General features: G+C 33.5%; 1 protein-coding gene across 1 annotated transcript in view; it reads right to left on the bottom strand.

Annotated features, from left to right (window-relative positions):
• Window positions 1-16,566, bottom strand: part of LOC128655237 (astacin-like metalloendopeptidase) — a 100,282-nt gene extending 83,716 nt beyond the window's left edge. The window contains exons 1-8 of the mRNA XM_053708903.1: window positions 16,463-16,566; window positions 16,131-16,164; window positions 13,362-13,400; window positions 12,903-12,941; window positions 10,490-10,537; window positions 6,531-6,665; window positions 5,836-5,953; window positions 1,953-2,131 (exon numbers count right to left, since the gene is read on the bottom strand). Coding sequence (XP_053564878.1) covers window positions 1,953-2,131; window positions 5,836-5,953; window positions 6,531-6,665; window positions 10,490-10,537; window positions 12,903-12,941; window positions 13,362-13,400; window positions 16,131-16,164; window positions 16,463-16,537 — 667 coding nt within the window. The 5' untranslated portion in view covers window positions 16,538-16,566. The remainder of the gene's footprint in view (window positions 1-1,952; window positions 2,132-5,835; window positions 5,954-6,530; window positions 6,666-10,489; window positions 10,538-12,902; window positions 12,942-13,361; window positions 13,401-16,130; window positions 16,165-16,462) is intronic.
• Window positions 16,567-18,105: the final 1,539 nt, after the last annotated feature.

The raw sequence follows: 18,105 nt of genomic DNA on the forward strand, positions 1-18,105 counted from the left end.
ACGTTGGGGGGGCAGATTAGGGGTTAATAAATATAATATAGGGGTCTGCGGTGTTAGGGGCAGCAGATTAGGGGTACATAGGGATAACGTAGGTGGCGGTGGTGTGCGGTCGGCAGATTAGGGGTTAAAAAAATTTAATAGAGTGGCGGCGATGTGGGGGGACTTCGGTTTAGGGGTACATAGGTAGTTTATGGGTGTTAGTGTACTTTAGAGCACAGTAGTTGAGAGCTTTATGAACCGGCGTTAGCCCAGAAAGCTCTTAACTCCTGGCTTTTCTCTGCGGCTGGAGTCTTGTCGTTAGATTTCTAGCGCTCACTTCAGCCAAGACTCTAAATAGCGGCGTTAGAAAGATCCCATTGAAAAGATAGGATATGCAAATGGCGTAGGGGGATCTGCGGTATGGAAAAGTCGCGGCTGGCAAGTGAGCGTTAGACCCTTTCCTGACTGACTCTAAATACCAGCGGTAGCCCAAAACCAGCGTTAGGAGCCTCTAACGCTGGTTTTGACGGCTAATGCCAAATTCTAAATCTAGGCATAAATTATCCAAAATAAAAACAATTACACTTAATCTAATAGCCATATAAAAATAAAAAGCCCCCCCAAAATAAAAAAAACACTAGCCTACAATAAACTACAAATAGCCTTTAAAAGGGCCTTTCGTAGGGCATTGCACTAAAGAAATCAGCTCTTTTACCTAAAAAAAAAACCAAGAACCCCCCCACAGTTAAACCCACCACCCAACAAACCCCCACAAAATAAAAAACCTTACTCTAAGAAAAACCTAAGCTACCCATTGCCCTGAAAAGGCATTTGTATGGGCATTGCCCTTAAAAGGGCATTCAGCTCTTTTTCTTGCCCTGAAAAGGGCATTTAGCTCTTTTTCTTGCCCTGAAAAGGGCATGTAGCTCTTTTTAGAATACCCAAACCCTAATCTAAAAAAAAACCACCCCAAAAAAGTTTTAAAAAACCTAACACTAACCACCCATTATCCACTTACAGTTTCTAAAGTCCGGTCATCCAGGCGGCGAAGTCTTCAGCCAGGCGGCGAGGTCTTTATCCATCCAGGCGGCAACTTCTATCTTCATCTAGGCAGCATGGAGCCGGTCCATCCTGAAGACATCCGGCACGGAGCATCATCTTCATATGGTTGCCGCCGTATACTGAATCTTCAATGCAAGGGAGCCTTTTCAAAATGGCGTCCCTTGCCTTTCTATTGGCTGATTTGATTTTTGAAATTCTAATCAGCCAATAGTATGATAGCTACTGAAATAATATTGGCTGTTCAAATCACCAATAGGATGAGAGCTACTGAAATTCTATTGACTATTCAAATCAGCCAATAGAATTTCAGTAGCTCTTCAGTAAGGTGGGAGTGATGGAAATCGCTTGGAGTTTTGGTAAATCACTGCCTCCTCCTTGTGGCCAGGAGTTGAATTCCAGGAGTAATGGACTTGTAGACTCTCACCACCTTACAAAAGCAAAATGTAGGTGGTAAGCAGTTATTAGGGCAATTTGGAAAGGGAGAAACAAATAAATGCAAATATTAAATGCATATTATGATGGATCTTACGTCTGTTTAAAAGCATTTTCAATTCATATTGAATAGACTGAAGCCAGTAGAATCAAGTGTAAATAGATAAAGGTAAACATTAGGGCTCTTCAACTTTTTAAAACTGTCACTACAGATTTTAATTATTACTTTTAATGGGAAGACTCTAGCTAACTACAATTGCTGGCTGTTTGTGGACACCATGACTTTTGATAGACTTGAAGAACCTATTTTGAATTAAACTTATGCATCTTTTTAAAAAAGTTGGAACCTTTGTCATGAATTCCCATCATCTCATATTTATGTGTGGGGTTAGTTATATTATAAATCATTTTGTAATAAGATTAAAAATAATTTATAAACAAAAATATTGTAATTGATTAAATTAGGACATGCTCCTTACTTGGTGATATATATTGTGTCATGATGGTGACATAGTCGTCTCTGTCACTTCGGCAGTGTTCATGAAAAAAACCCAAAGCATGGTTCAACTCATGCTGGATAGTTCCATGATTAAAGCATGCATCCTTCCTCAGAGATAAGGTCTGAGTCCCTTCAGTCATTCCAATGTAGGACCAGCAACTGAACAAAAAAATACAAATAGATTTAAACAAAAAATAATGTGAAAGAATTCTGCCATATAATGATTAAAGGGCAACTAAGTTCAAAATTAAAGTTTCATGACTCAGAAAAAGCATTCAATTTAAAATGTATTTTGCAATTGTATACGTCCCAACTCTCCCGCATCCTGCAGTCTTGTCACAGGTTGAAATACTGCTTCCCACCCTTAGCCCCTCAGTGCCCCTGTTTTAAGAGACTGATTGAGCCATGCCCACAACCCACCTAGACACGCCCTCAGACCACCTTAACCCTGCCCCTTTGTACATAACACCACTCCTCCCATGCATGACCCTGCCCAAAAAAATACAGCCAGCCCACTGCCCACTGGCATTTAACCTCCCAAATAAGAGAAATCATTCATATTAAAGCAGCACAGAATATAAATGAAAGCAATGAACTGATGTGAAATATGAAGGGTTTTTTGTAAAATATTTAGCATAAATACAAAAAGTGTCATTAAACACATCAAAAACATATTTAAAAGTACTGTTAGACTCATAATAACACTATCTAATAAAAATTAATAAAATATAAAATTGCACAGAAAACGTTATAAGGGCTCTATATATGATACACACAAATAATATATACAGTATATATATATATATATATATATATATATATATATATATGTGTGTGTGTGTTTATTTGTGTGTATCCTATATACTGTATATGATATTAATTTAAAGGAATATTGTGGGGAATTAAGAAATGCTCTTTACCTATAGAACAGTTAATTTTTAACAGATAACTCCCTTAAAGGGATAATGTGTTTAGGAAATAAGCAGATACGTTTTTGTATACAAAGTAACTGCAGAGATGCTTTTTCTTCTCCCCCCACTGCCAATACATCTTGATTACATAGCTATTCTATCACAAATACTGCAGTATTGACAAAATTAGTATAATCTGCAGTTTCTGCAGGCAAAATCAGCTATTTCAAATTATTACCCATGCAAAATTAAAAAAAAGCTAATTGGACACTAGACAGGTTTGCTTTATGTCTCTGCTACCTTGAATAGAACCTAAACTAAATAGAAGAACCTCCAGCTGCTTAAAATATAAAATGGAGCTTTATTTCATACTATCACAGGGTCCAACAAAAAACAAGCAATGTTTTGGGCTTGCATACACAGAGAGAAGCGCTCTACCAAGAACAGCTCATTAGCTAGTTCTATGGCGATTTACCACCCAGGAGCAGCCTGTTTTGGACCAGTGTGATTTTCACAGAGGAACATTTTCCTGTAGTAAATCAGTCTGATCCTGCCAAGTAAGGTCAATCCATCCCTAAAATACCAGGCAATTCTCCTCTGAACAAGGAACATGACAACCCCAGAAGATCGTTTTGGTCTCCCATTGGCCTCGTCAGTGAGGTGCAGCAACATTCCTCTAAGCACACTGGGCAAGGAGTCCACGTCTGGTTTCCCCCATCACCTATAGGGAGACCTCCCTATGGTCATATTAATTTGCATACAAAGAGAGAAGCGCTCTACCAGTAATGAACAACAGCTCATCAGCTAGTTCTATGGCAATTTACCACCCAGGAGCAGCCTCTTTTAGACCAGTGTGCTTTTCACAGAGGAAAATGTTCCTGTAGTAAATCAGTCTGATTCCGCCAAGTAAGGTCAGTCTATCCCCAAAATACCAGTCAATTCTCCTCTGAACAAGGAACATGACAACCCCAGAAGATCGTTTTGGTCTCCTATGGGCCTCGTCAGTGAGGTGCAGCCACATTCCTCTAAGCACAATTGGCAAGGAGTCCACGCCTGGTTTCCCCCATCACCTATAGGGAGACCTCCCTAGGGTCATATTAATTTGCATACAAAGAGAGAAGTGCTCTACCAGGAAAGAACAACAGTACATCAGCTAGTTGTATGGCGATTTACCACCCAGGAGCAGCCTCTTTTTGACCAGTGTGCTTTTCACAGAGGAAAACTTTCCTGTAGTATATCAGTTTGATCCCGCCAAGTAAGGTCAGTCCAGCCCAGAAATACCAGGCAATTCTCCTCTTAACAAGGAACATGGCAACCCCAGGCAATCATTTCGGCCTCCTATGGGCCTCGTCAGTGAGGTGCAGCCACATTCCTCTAAGCACACTGGGCAAGGAGTCCGCATCTGGTTTCCCCACCACCCATAGGGAAACCTCCCTAGGGTCATATTAATTTGCATACAAAGAGAGAATCGCTCTACCAGGAATGAACAACAGCACATCAGCTAGTTCTATGGCAATTAACCACCCAGGATCAGCCTCTTGTTTTGTTTCGGGCTTAGCGCTAGCCCTTAATCATGCAAATCATGATAGCATGATTAAGGGCTAGCGCTAAGCCAGAAACATTACTTGTTTCTTATTGGACCCTGTGATAGTATAAAATAAAGATGTATTTTATATTAAATAAAGGCCAAATTATGACTGGCGCACTAACAGTTAAGTGCAAGCAATATCAGGTTTATTGCAGCTGTTTGCCCAACAGAAGGAGCACTTGTATTACAAGTTGAAAGTAAATATGAACGTGTGAACACAATCACGATTTATGCTAGAATGATTACCTCAACCTCAGAGCTCTGTCTAACTGTTTTGCGAAAAAAAAAATAATGTAAAAAAACACATCAAAAATACATTACAAAGTACAGTTACAGTCATAATAACACTATCAAATAAAAAAATATGAGGTCTCAGGTGTTGGGGAAAAAAAGGCAGGCATATGGCTTTTAAGGGATACTAAACCCATATTTTTTCTTTCATGATTCAGATAGAGCATGCAATTTTAAGCAACGTTCTAATTTACTCCTATTATCAATTTTTCTTCATTCTTTTGTAATCTTTATTTGAGAAAAAGGGCATCTAAGATAAGGAGCCAGACAATTTTTGGTTGAGTACCCTGGACAGCACTTGTTTATTGGTCAGTGCATTTAGCCACCAATCAGCAAGCACAACCCAGGTTGTTAACCAAAAATGGGCCGGCTTTTAAACTTACTGTACATTCTTGCTTTTCAAATAAAGATAGCAATAGAATGAAGAAAATTAATAATAGGAGTAAATTAGAATGTTGCTTAAAATTGCATGCACTATCTGAATCATTAAAGAAAAAAATTGGGTTCAGTGTCCCTTTAACAGACATATATATACATATACATCTTTAAAAATGTACATATACAGTACATGTCTAAATATGTACATGTCGTACATGGTCGTAAGACAGAGCACAAAAGAGGAGGGAGAGAGAGAAGAGAAGAGAGGAGAGGATAAAGAAGAGAAGAGAGAAGAAAGGAGAGAAGAAAGAAGAGAAGAGAGAGAGAGAGAAGAGAGAAGAGAGAGAGAGAGAGAGAGAGAGAGAGAGAGGGAAGAGAGAAGAGAGAGAGAGATAGAGAGATCAAAAGAGAGGGAGAGAGAGAGAGCAAAAGAGAGGGAGAGAGAGCAAAAGAGAGTAGGGAGAGAGCAAAAGAGAGTGGAGAGAGAGAGAGAGATATCTCTATTTTTATGTCAGGGTATCGCACTTGAGAAAATGCAATTAGGTTTACGCATGCATAGGATTCCCCCCCCCCCTTTTTATGCTCCATTGAAGCCTATGGGGGTATACGTTAACGATATTCAAAGCTCAGCTGTTTGATCGAAGAAGTAACTTTTATGAACAAATTTTATGTGTATAAATATAAAAAAGACCTACCCATCATCAGACTTAATTTCCAGATAGTCAGTTTCTACTGAGCGAGGAACAAACCTCACACATGTCAGGGTCATGAATTCTTGCATAGCTGCAGTGATCATAGATACTTCATTGACACCTACATAAGAAATTATTAACTATAAACTAGAAATTCATATTTTACTCTCCATATATTAAATGTTTTAACTTAAAGGGATAGTAAAGTCCAAATTAAACTTTCAGGATTCAGTTAGGGAATGTAATTTTAAACAACTTTATAATTTACTTTTATTAAATTTGCTTTGTTCTCTTGTTATTCTTAGTTGAAAGCTAAACCTAAGTAGACTCGTGCTAATTTCTAAGCCCTTGAAGGCAGCCTCTTATCTGAATGATCTTTGACAGTTTTTCACCGCTAGAGATCGTTAGTTCATGTTAGCTATATAGATGACATTGTGCTCACGCACGTGGAATTATTTAAGAGTCAGCATTAATTGCCTGAAATGCAAGTCTGTCAAAAGATCTGAAATAAGGAGGCAGCCAGCAGAAGCTTAGATAAAAGGTAATTACAGACGTAAAAAGTATAATAATATAACATTGTTGGTTATGCAATAATGGGAATGGTAAATAAAAGGATTATCTATCTTTTAAAACAATAACATTTTTGGTGTTTACTATCCCTTTAAATTATTTCAAGCACAATCATCAGTGCAACTTACTGTAATCAGATGATATAATGTACGGCACGTTCACAGTTCCCCTTTCATGTTTGGGCCACAAACAGTCCATGCAACTGATAGCATTGCGTCCAACCTTGTAAACAATGTCACCCTGAAGTATAAGCCTCTTACATTCTGAAATAACCAGAACATAAATTGCATGATATAGAAACACTAAGTCTAAAGGCAAGAAGAGGTTTCTCTATTAGACTAGAGAAAATGAATAAATAACAAATAATTGAATATAGGAAAAACTGATCAACTAGCGTCAGCTTATGTATGATTCTAAAGGGCAATAAAACCCAAATTATTTTGAGTTTCATGTCCCTTTAAGAAAAATAGTTGTGGTGTAGGCTCACACACCTAATTGTTCTGTGTTGTTGATGTAGGAGCATATAAATCATTGATTGTATTTATTTGTGCTTGTAAAACAAAAATGGATATAAAAATGTATGACATTTCGGGAAATTTTAAAGAACCTGTAAATACACTAGATTTGCATAATCAACAAATTCAAGTTCAAATGAGAAGTAGATTTTTTTTCTGACAATTTTCAATTATGTCTATTTCCACTACCCCTGTATCATGTGACAGCATCAGCCAATCACAAATGCATATACGCTTATTCTGTGAATTCTTGCACATGCTCAGTAGTAGCTTGTGACTCAAAAAGTGTAAATATAAAAAGACTGTGCACGTTTCGTTAGTGGAAGTAAATTGGAAAATTGTTTAAAATTGCATGTTCTATCTGAATTTTAAAGCTTAATTTTGACTTGAGTGGCCCTTTAAACTGGAGATCTGAATATAAATGTATTTATTAAAAATGTAAAATCTGTATGTGAATTACATAGAAATAAAGCATATTAAATATGCACAGCGTAAATGCAAAATTATTAGATGCATATCAAAGATTAAAATAATCTGGGAATATTAAATAAAATAATAGGATTGGAGTATTTTCTATCTCATATAATTTCATTGTTATCCAGGGAGTTCAAGAAATGATCTCTAGGCTCTCCCATAATTGGTCTAAAATGATTGAGTAAAGAGTGGAACAACATGATATTAAAAAGGGTATATAAAGATTAGAGACAACTACTTCTTCCTCATCATAAACAGAAGCACATTGCCAACTCTTGCATTAAATATATTTATCACCTTATGAAATATTTAAATGGGTAGAGACGATGGTAAATGTTGGAAATGTTATTTTCCTTAAGCAGATTTATTCTACTGCATAAGAAAGTTTCCTAAAGTTAAGAAGCTATGGTATAAAGTAAATTTGTGCTTGAGTAAATTGCATAGAAAAGAAATAAAACTTAACGAAAAAGAAATCTTATTCTTAGTAGACAGAAAGAAATATAATGAAATTGCTACTTTATTAATCATGTCATTATAATTTCCAGAAATGCTATACGTTGGTTTTGGAAAAGTAAAAAAGTCCCAACCTTGTTAATGGTTAAAGGGACAGTCTAGTATAAATTAAACTTTCATTATTCAGATAGGACTATTAATTTTAATCAACTTTCCAATTTACTTTTATCATCAAATTTGCTTTTTTCTCTTGGTATTCTTAGTTTAAACTAAACATAGGTAGGCTCATATGCTAATTTCTAAGCCTTTGAGGGCTGCCTCTTATCACAGGCTTTTTACATTTATTTTCAACACAAAGAGACAAAGTACATGTGGGCTATATAGATAACACTGTGTTCAGGCACAGGGAGTTATTTAAGATTTAGCCCAACACAATGCTAACTGCAAGACAATAGATAATAAACAGTCACAGTCATGTGATCAGGGGGCTGGAAGAAGGTTCCTAGATACAAGGTAATCACAGAGGTAAAAAGTATATTAATATAACTGTGTTGGTTGTGCAAAACTGGGGATGGGTAATAAAGGGATTATCTATCTTTTAAAACAATAACAATTATATGGTAGACTGTCCCTTTAAGAATAAAATGTATATGATGATGGAACATTATGATTCAGAAATAATTAGGGAAAAAACAACAGCATTTTACTAAACAACCGTCAGGTAATCAGAAACAGCTTTTGAGGAGCTTCAAATATTCAAATATTCTTACAAATGAATTCTTTAGTAGTAAATTGCATATTCTGTAAAGAAATATTCTCTCAAGTAATATGAAGGAAAGGGGGGTGGGGAAATTTGTATAGGTAGATGATTTTGTATCAAGAAAGATATAGTCAGCATTGAAGGAGGAATATGAATATAAGAACTATAAGAACTTTAGTTCTAAGTTTTTTTGACAGCAGTTTATAATAAATATTGGAAAAGTATTGGTTCAGAGTTGTGTCCCTTTAATTTAAAACATATCTAAAATGATTGTTCTATCTATCTATCTATTTATCTATTCAATCTCTAACTTTCTATCTTATATGTATCTATCTTCTATCTATCTATATATCCTGTATCTATCTATCTATCTATCTATCTATCTATCTATCTATCTATCTATCTATCTATCTATCTATCTATCATCTATCTATCTATATATCGAATCTGTATCTATCTATCTAATCTGTATCTGCCTATCTGTATCTATCTATCTATTTATCTATCTAATCTCTATCTATCTATCTATCTATCTATCTATCTATCTATCTATCTATCTTATCTGTATCTATCTATCTATCTAATCTGTATCTATCTATCTAATCTGTATCTGCCTATCTGTATCTATCTATCTATATATCTATTTATCTATCTATCTAATCTGTATCTGCCTATCTGTATCTATCTATCTATCTATCTATCTATCTATCTATCTATCTATCTAATCTCTATGTTTCTATCGTGTCTGTATCTATCTTCTATCTATCTATCTATCCATCTATCTATCTATCTATCTATCTATCTATCTATCTATCTATCTAATCTGTATCTATCTATCTAATCTGTATCTGCCTATCTGTATATATCTATCTATCTATCTATCAAATCTATATATCTAATCTGTATCTGCCTATCTGTATCTATCTATCTATCTATCTATCTATCTATCTAATCTCTATCTATCTATCTATCTTATCTGTATCTATCTTTCTATCTATCTATCTATCTATCTATCTATCTATCTATCTATCTATCTATCTATATATCTACCTATCTGTATCTATCTATCAATCTATATATCTATCTTATCTGTATCTATCTATCTATCTATCTATCTATCTATCTTATCTGTATCTATCTATCTATCTAATCTGTATCTATCTATCTGTCTATCTATCTATCTATCTATCTATCTATCTATCTATCTATCTATCTATCTATCTATCTATCTCTGCCTATCTGTATCTATCTATCTATCTATCTATCTATCTATCTATCTATCTATCTATCTATCTATCTCTGCCTATCTGTATCTATCTATCTATCTAATCTGTATCTATCTATCTATCTATCTATCTATCTATCTATCTATCTAATCTGTATCTATCTAATCTGTATCTATCTAATCTGTATCTATCTATCTGTCTATATATATATAAATCTACAAATATAAAGTGTGTATATGAAATATTTAGGAATGAATAACTCCCATTTGCCATGTAAGCAGAAATAATAATACAAAATGTAGTGTCCCGCAGTGCTGTAGAAGCCTCACAGATCCATGGTCTATATGCCCAGGCTTCCCTCCTCAGTTACCAGCAGTCAGTAGGAAGAGTTTTAGTGCTATCTATGCGCCTAGCCAGTTTGTAAAGTATTATTGCTACCTTAGTACCGATGTTTGTTGAGCCACGAGGAGCCCATTAGATTCTTAATTAGTTTAGGTCATAATTTATAACATAATCCAAGCACATTTTAAAAACAGAGACAACTAAAGAAAAAATAAAATTCTGCATAAAACATAAGTCCAACATTATCTTTTAGATATTATTGATTATCTTTGTATTATATATAAATATATTGCCAGTGAGCATTGTTTTAAACTTACTTTTATTGGCTTTTATTATTGTGGTATAGACATCTGGTCGATCCTTATCTAATAAATAAAATAAAATAATATTATAAAAATCAGAACAATGTGTACGTTATATATTTTACAGATATAGATGTGTAACTGATCAATCGTAGGTTAAAAAATACAATGTGCAATGTGACATGAATAAGAAATAAAAAAAATTATAAACAAAAACAACCATAAACTGGTATAACTAGAAAAATGGTAATATATCTGTATATTGATATATTCAAAAGAGGAGACAGTGTCCACGTTTTTTGGGAGTCGTTCCTTCTGATTCAACATTTAATGGGACACTTCACCCAAAATTTCCCCCCCCCCCCCATTAAATTATTCCCAATGATCCATTTAACCTGCTGGACTGTATTAAATTGTTTACAAGTAGATCCTTTACTCCTATTTTGGGTTCCCAACCTATACTGAAAGTTTCTATACTGGAGTATATTCTATTAAATAGCCTAAATAAACACAGCCAGCAGAAAAGATTACGCTCTCAGTGGGGGGCATGATAGTTAAGTAATAAAATTATAATTTTCCATTGTTCTCTCTAAGTATTGAGCTTTGGTTTAGTAGACAAATAAAAGATAAAGAAGCAAGTGTGTGTACACAAAGTGATAACATAATGAGATCTGATATTACCTGAAGCTCAACCCATTGTAATAGGCTGTGGTTTAAAATGCACAAAACCAGCTAATTCATAATAAAACAAATAAACCTGAAAATGCAATTTCTCAAATATTTTATATTCTGCAGCTGGTAAAACAATTAATTGAAAATGTATTAATGGAAAAACAATTTTACAGTGAACTGTCTTTTTAAGCCACAGTTTCTCCTCATGAACACCTAAAAGAGGAAAAAAGAACACAATAGTGCAATCTTGTTAAACTTTTCTAATAGATTGTGGCAACTTCCTAAGTTGTTACTCATGGGATTTAGAGCTTAATTTGTAAAGCTCAATCATATACAGCAGTGTTATGTTTGGTACATGACCAATCTTCAGCCCGGTGCTCTGTCGAGAACTCCAATACATCGAAAACTCCAATCTGACGTCACTTCCGGTATTTCCATACATCTGATTGGTCCATGTCAAGTGAGTGACAGGATTCACAACCAATCAGATAGGCCCTGTAATCGCCTATCTTCACTATCTATTTTGCCGCCGCCTGGGGGGTTCAAGGGGGGCGAAGGTTTACTTGGGGTGTATGCCAAAGGGTCTGCGGTGGCCCCCCAGACAGAGTCAAAACAGATAATTAAAAAAAACAGTTACCGGAGGTGACGTCAGATTGGAGTTTTTGACGAATTGGAGTTCTCGACAGGACACCGGCTTGTATAAAAACGGTTTTATTAAAACATACATACATAGGGCATAAGATTGAGTTACAGGGGGATAATTGGTGTTAAAGATACTAACACTCTCTATCTCTAAAAAGCTTACCCAAAAAAAGGTTGGAATATCTCCTAAGACCAACCCCAAAATAGAAAAGAACAAAAAATATATTGGGTAGTGCTAATGAAAGCTTAGAGAAATGTAAACAAAAAAAATGTTAATAAAACTAGATAATGGTAATGTTACATATAACTAATTCATGTGATGCGATATATATGTGTATCAAGACAAAATGTATGTGTCAGATGTTTATATAAACCTCGTGTGGTCTAAGCCTATAAAAGCTAGAGTGTGTAGATGAAAGTTAGCTGGAGTAAATGGCCAGTGTAAGATACTTAGTGAACTGGTAGTATGATACAATGTAACAAATTAATATAAAACAGGTGTATCCTAACACAACTGAATGAATTGATATATAAAACATAATACATTTAATACTTGATGCAAATAAGAACAAATAAAACAGTATGTTTGTACATACACAGGGTGCCGGCACCAAATATACTAGTGGAATTAAAATAAAACATCAAATTAAAAACATATATTATATGCAATTCATATACTTTGTGATATGATCGTAACTTAGTAAATGACAATTGAGCCGTAATAGAAGAAAGCAGTTCACTTCCAAATGGATTGGTAATGTTACCGTAACTTTGTATTTGAGATTACCGTCCCTTATTTATTCTAAATTAAGTCTAAATTGTGGTAAAATACCACTGATTATGTCTGTAAATAAATGTTTATGTTTTCTCTAGGCCTTGTTTTGGATTTTTCATGACTGTTTTTTAAATGTGTATGAATAGAAATACTATAAAAATATGACACAATAAAAATATTATAAATCATGTACATTAAACAAAGCAAATAAAAGGAAAATATTTTAACTTGTTTGCATAAATAATAGGTATAAATTAAGCTAAATTATGATAAAAATACCACTGATTATCACTGCAAATAAACTTTTTTTTCTCTCATAATGCATTGCTTTGGATTTACCTTGATCTGCTTTGAAATCTGTGTCTGGGCAATATATTCCTTAAAGAATAGTAAATATGTATTATTATTATTATTATTATTATTATTATTATTATTATTAGAATAAGAATAACAAGATTAGTATAAACAATAGAAAATCAAGTACATTAAGTCTAAATTATGTTAAAATACCACTGATTATCTCTGTAAATAGATTTGTAGGTTTTCTCTAGGCCTTGTTTTGGATTTTTCATGACTGGCTTCTAAATGTGTATGAATAATAAGAATACTATGAAAAATATGACACAATAAAAAATATTATAAATCAAGTACATTATTTAAAGCAAATAAGAGATAAATATTTTAAATACTGTGCACAAACGATAGGTATAAAATAAGCTAAATTATGCTAAAAATACCACTGATTATTACTGCAAATAAACTTTTTTTTTTTCTTAGAATGAATTGTTTTGGATTTACCTTGATTGACTTCTAAGTCTGTGTCTGGTGTAGAAGTTCCTTAAAAATAATAGACAAATTAATAAATGAATAAATAATTATTATTATTAAATTTAATTAAAACTGTCTTAGTATAGAATAACATTTCAGGCAAGTATAAACATGTTTAAAATAAATTAACATCTTGTTTCCTGCAATTGTATTTTAAAAACCAAACTACCACTTGATTTATTTGGAGTAGCCAGTCTGGGTTTGAGTATGCAACTGACAAATCTACCACTGGTCATTATGTTAATATAGCGTTCATTGTTTTGCAGTTTATATCTGTAAAAGCCAACTAGCAGAGTTAACCTTGTAAAATCTGCAGTGCGATTTTTTTTAGTTTAAAGGGCTGCTAACTAGAGTAGAATTGAATAACTGACACATACACAATACAAACAAATGCAATAGCACTTACTTTCAATTTGAAATGAGCAGTAGAATATTTTCTGGCAAATTGTACCTCCTCATGTATCATGTGACAGTTATCAGCCAATCACAAAATGCATATATGTAGATACTGTGCTTTTTGTGCACATGCTCAGTAGGAGTTGGAGCCTCAGAAAGTGTGCATAACAAATATGGATATTTTTCACAAAGGATGAATGTTGAAAGCATTTTTTTTATTTTTTTATTTGCATGCTATATCTGAATTGTAAAACTTTAATCTTGACTTTAAAGGGACAGTCAACACCAGAATTTTAGCTGTTTAAAAAGATAGATAGTCCCTTTATTACACATTCCCCAGTTTTGCATAACCAACACTGTTATATTAATATACTTTTTACCTCTGTGATTAACTTGCATCTAAGCATCTTCTGACAGCCCCCTGATCACATGACATTTTATTTATTATCGCCACAAGCCACAATGTTATCTATATAGCTCACATGAACTAGCTCTACCCTGTTGTGAAAAGCAAATACAAAAAGCATGTGATAAGAGGCGGCCTTCAAGGGCTTAGAAATTATCCTATGAGCCTTCTTAGGTTTATCTTTCAACTAAGAATACCAAGAGAACATAGCAAAATTGGTAATAAAAGTAAATTGTAAAGTGTATTTGAAACATGAAAGTTTTTTTTAGATTTGACTGCCCCTTAAATTAGATTTAGAAACACCACAATACATGAAAAGGGGCAAAATAAATAATGAAAGTGAACTCTGAATTTGTTTTGCTGTTCAAAAGTAAATGTTTTATATTAAAATGCCATGGTGTTTACTCTCCCTTTAAATACATGGCACCACAGTATGGATATAAAGATTAACAGTGCTTGACAAATATGTTCAAAAATTGGGAGCCAGTAAGAATATTTAGGAGCCAGGCATATTTTTAGTAGCCAGACAGTTTGATTTGTATATAGATATATAGAGAATAACCCAAAAAGTTAGGAGCCAGGGGTAAAATTCTAAGAGCCAGTGGCTCCCAGGCTCCCGGGTTTGTCGAGCCCTGTATCAATAAAAAACATATGCTTTTACATAAATAAAAAGAATGTACAGTATTACTTAGGTAAGTAATCTATGAATTTTCTAACAAAGAAATACAAAAAAATCAGTCTGTAAGTCTGTAGCTAACTCTCTCAGAGGTGGATTAGGCTGGGGGCCACTGCTGTTGGTGAAATCAGTAGTTTCAGGTGCAGTGACCAGGCTCCAGCAGTTTATATTTTATAGATGTGCCCATGGGATGTGCCTGGTGTGCGTAGGAGTATTACAGCAGATTTACAGTATACAAAACACAATCGTATACAACCATTTTATATGCACTCTTTCTGGGGATCCAAGTACTACTGACCGTGTGCAAGAATTTGTAGTGTATATGTATATGAGTCTGTGATTGGCTGATGGCTGTCACATGATACAGAGCGATGGCTAATCGAAGTACATTTTTAAATTTGTCATGAAAAATCTACCACTCAATTAAAATTCAAAATACTATTTCATTGCATTTTTATCTTGTACCTGTTGACTAATAATTCTACAATACTTTGTGGTCCTTTAAGAAAGATGTAATTTCTAAGGCATCTTTTTATATGTTTATGCAGATGTAAGCATGTGCATATCAACAGTCTCACACATATGAGAGTGTGTATGCATATATACCTTTATATACAGGAATATTTTTATATGTTTATGTAGATATAAACATTCATACACATATAAGAGTATGTATGCGTTGTGTGCGTATATATATATATATATATATATATATATATATACTATATATATATATATATATATATATACAAATGAAAATGTATTTTTATATATATATATATATATATATATATATATATATATATATATATACTGTATATATATATATATATATATATACAAATGAAAATGTATTTTTATATATATATATATATACACATACATACACACACACACACACACACACACACACACATATATATATATACACACCTACAAATTAAAATGCTACATGTGGCAATAGAATATTTTTAAATAACAGACAGTTATCATATTATCCAGCTATAATAAATATGTAACCACTTAATATAGCTGGGTATAGTCTATCTGAAACTCTAACTAAAAAAAAATACTTTTTGGGCTAGTATTGCATTTTTGGTTTATAAACAATAATTTCATTGGTATGTACTTTTGGAGTTTTTTATTTGGATTAAAAAAATATATAAAAAAATGGTAAGATTTGCATGAATAAAACATGATGCATAACTAACAGCTAGTACTTAGGTAAGTAAAACAGTATTGTTTTAAATGGTTAACTTACCAGTAGGTTTAATTTCTGATTTTGTACAAATATCCTAAAAGAAAAATATGTTTGATATTAGTATAATAATTTCTAATACATATTAAAAGTATTTCATGAGATATGTAATTCTAAGCATTCTTTTAATGTTTAGCTGCTGATGACACAGCCCATTCTTTCAATGAGGGGAATATTCCACCTTTTAGCCAATAGCCATATTTTTTAAACTGATGAGTGAAAGTCACCTTTATTTTTAGTGATGGTAAATCCTACTGCTTCAGAAAAGCTAGAATTTACCATTGCATTAAATCAATTGATATGACGTTTTATATCACTGTAATTTATTAACTTACAGGTAATGGTATGCTGAATGCTGATCCTAACAGGCAGGTTAGAGTTGCGATACTGTATACAGGCCTCATCTTCATTGTTTTATTGCCTTTTTCTGTAGAGCGATATGTCTTCTGCTCTGAGTTCTGTTTTAAAAGCAAATAGAATGATAACCTTCTTTATATAAATGGGGGAAGGTTGTATTGTGGGAGATACTAACTTGTAACCAATCAGTATCAACTTTAAAATCTAAATCCTCACCTACATAGAATTGTAAATTGAGTGGTTTAATGATTTATCACATGTGGGTGGAAATCCCATGTTTTTGCTTTTTAAAGCACCAGTAAATACAGTAGATTTGCAGAATCAACAAATGCATGATAAAAAAACAATGCAATAGCACTTAGTCTCAACTTCAAATGAGTAGTAGATTTTTTTCCCAACAAATTTCAAAGTTATGTATATTTCCACTGCCCCTGTATCATGTGACAGATATCAGTCCATCACAAATGCATACATGTACCCTGTGACAGCCATCAGCCAATCACAAATGCATACACGTTTATTCTGTGAATTCTTGCACATGCTCAGTAGGAGCTGGTGTCTCAAAAAGTATAAATATAAAAAGATTGTGCACATTTTGTTAATGGAAGTAAATTGTAAAAGTTGTTTAAAATTGCATGAATCATTAAATTTTAATTTTGACTTGAGTGCTCCTTTAAATTACTTTCACATTTGTTATACGATTGATAAGATACAATTTAAGGGCCATTAAACCAAGAGAGATGGCTACTATATCAGCTCTTTGGCATCCACCGAGTAAACACAATACTATAACAGGCTTTTAAATTTAAAGGGACAGTCTACCATAGAATTATTATTGTTTTAAAAGATAGATAATCCCTTTATTACCCATTCCCCAGTTTTGCACAACCAACACAGTTATATTAAAGGGACACTGAACCCAAATTCTTTTCTTTCGTGATTCAGATAAAGCATGCAATTTTAAGCAACTTTCTAACTTACTCCTATTATCAATTTTTCTTCGTTCTCTTGCTATCTTTATTTCAAAAAGAAAGTTCAGCACCTTGCACAGCAGTTGTTTATTTGTGGATGAATTTATCCACCAATCAGCAAGAACAACCCAGGTTGTTCATCAAAAATGGGCCGGTATCTAAACTTACATTCTTGCTTTTCAAATAAAAATACCAAGAGAATGAAGAACATTTGATAATAGGAGTAAATTAGAAGGTTGCTAAAAATTGCATGCACTATCTAAATCACAGAAGAAAAAATTTGGGTTCGGTGTCCCTTTAATATACTTTTTACCTATGTGATTACCTTGTATCTAAGAACCTTCTTCCAGCCCCTGATCACATGACTGTGACTGTTTATTATCTATTGTCTTGCATTTAGCGTTGTGTTGTGCTAAATCTTAAATAATCCCCTGTGCCAGAACACAGTGTTATCTATATGGCCCACGTGTACTTTCTGTCTCTTTGTGTCGAAAATAAATTTAAAAAGCCTGTGATAAGAGGCAGCCCTCAGAGGCTTAGAAATTAGCATATGAGCCTACCTATGCTTTGTCTAAACTAAGAATACCAAGAGAAAAAAGCAAATTTGATGATAAAAGTAAATTGGAAAGTTGATTAAAATTAAAAGTCCT

The sequence above is a fragment of the Bombina bombina genome, chromosome 4 (genome assembly GCF_027579735.1).
Source record: "Bombina bombina isolate aBomBom1 chromosome 4, aBomBom1.pri, whole genome shotgun sequence".
Classification (NCBI taxonomy): domain Eukaryota; kingdom Metazoa; phylum Chordata; class Amphibia; order Anura; family Bombinatoridae; genus Bombina; species Bombina bombina.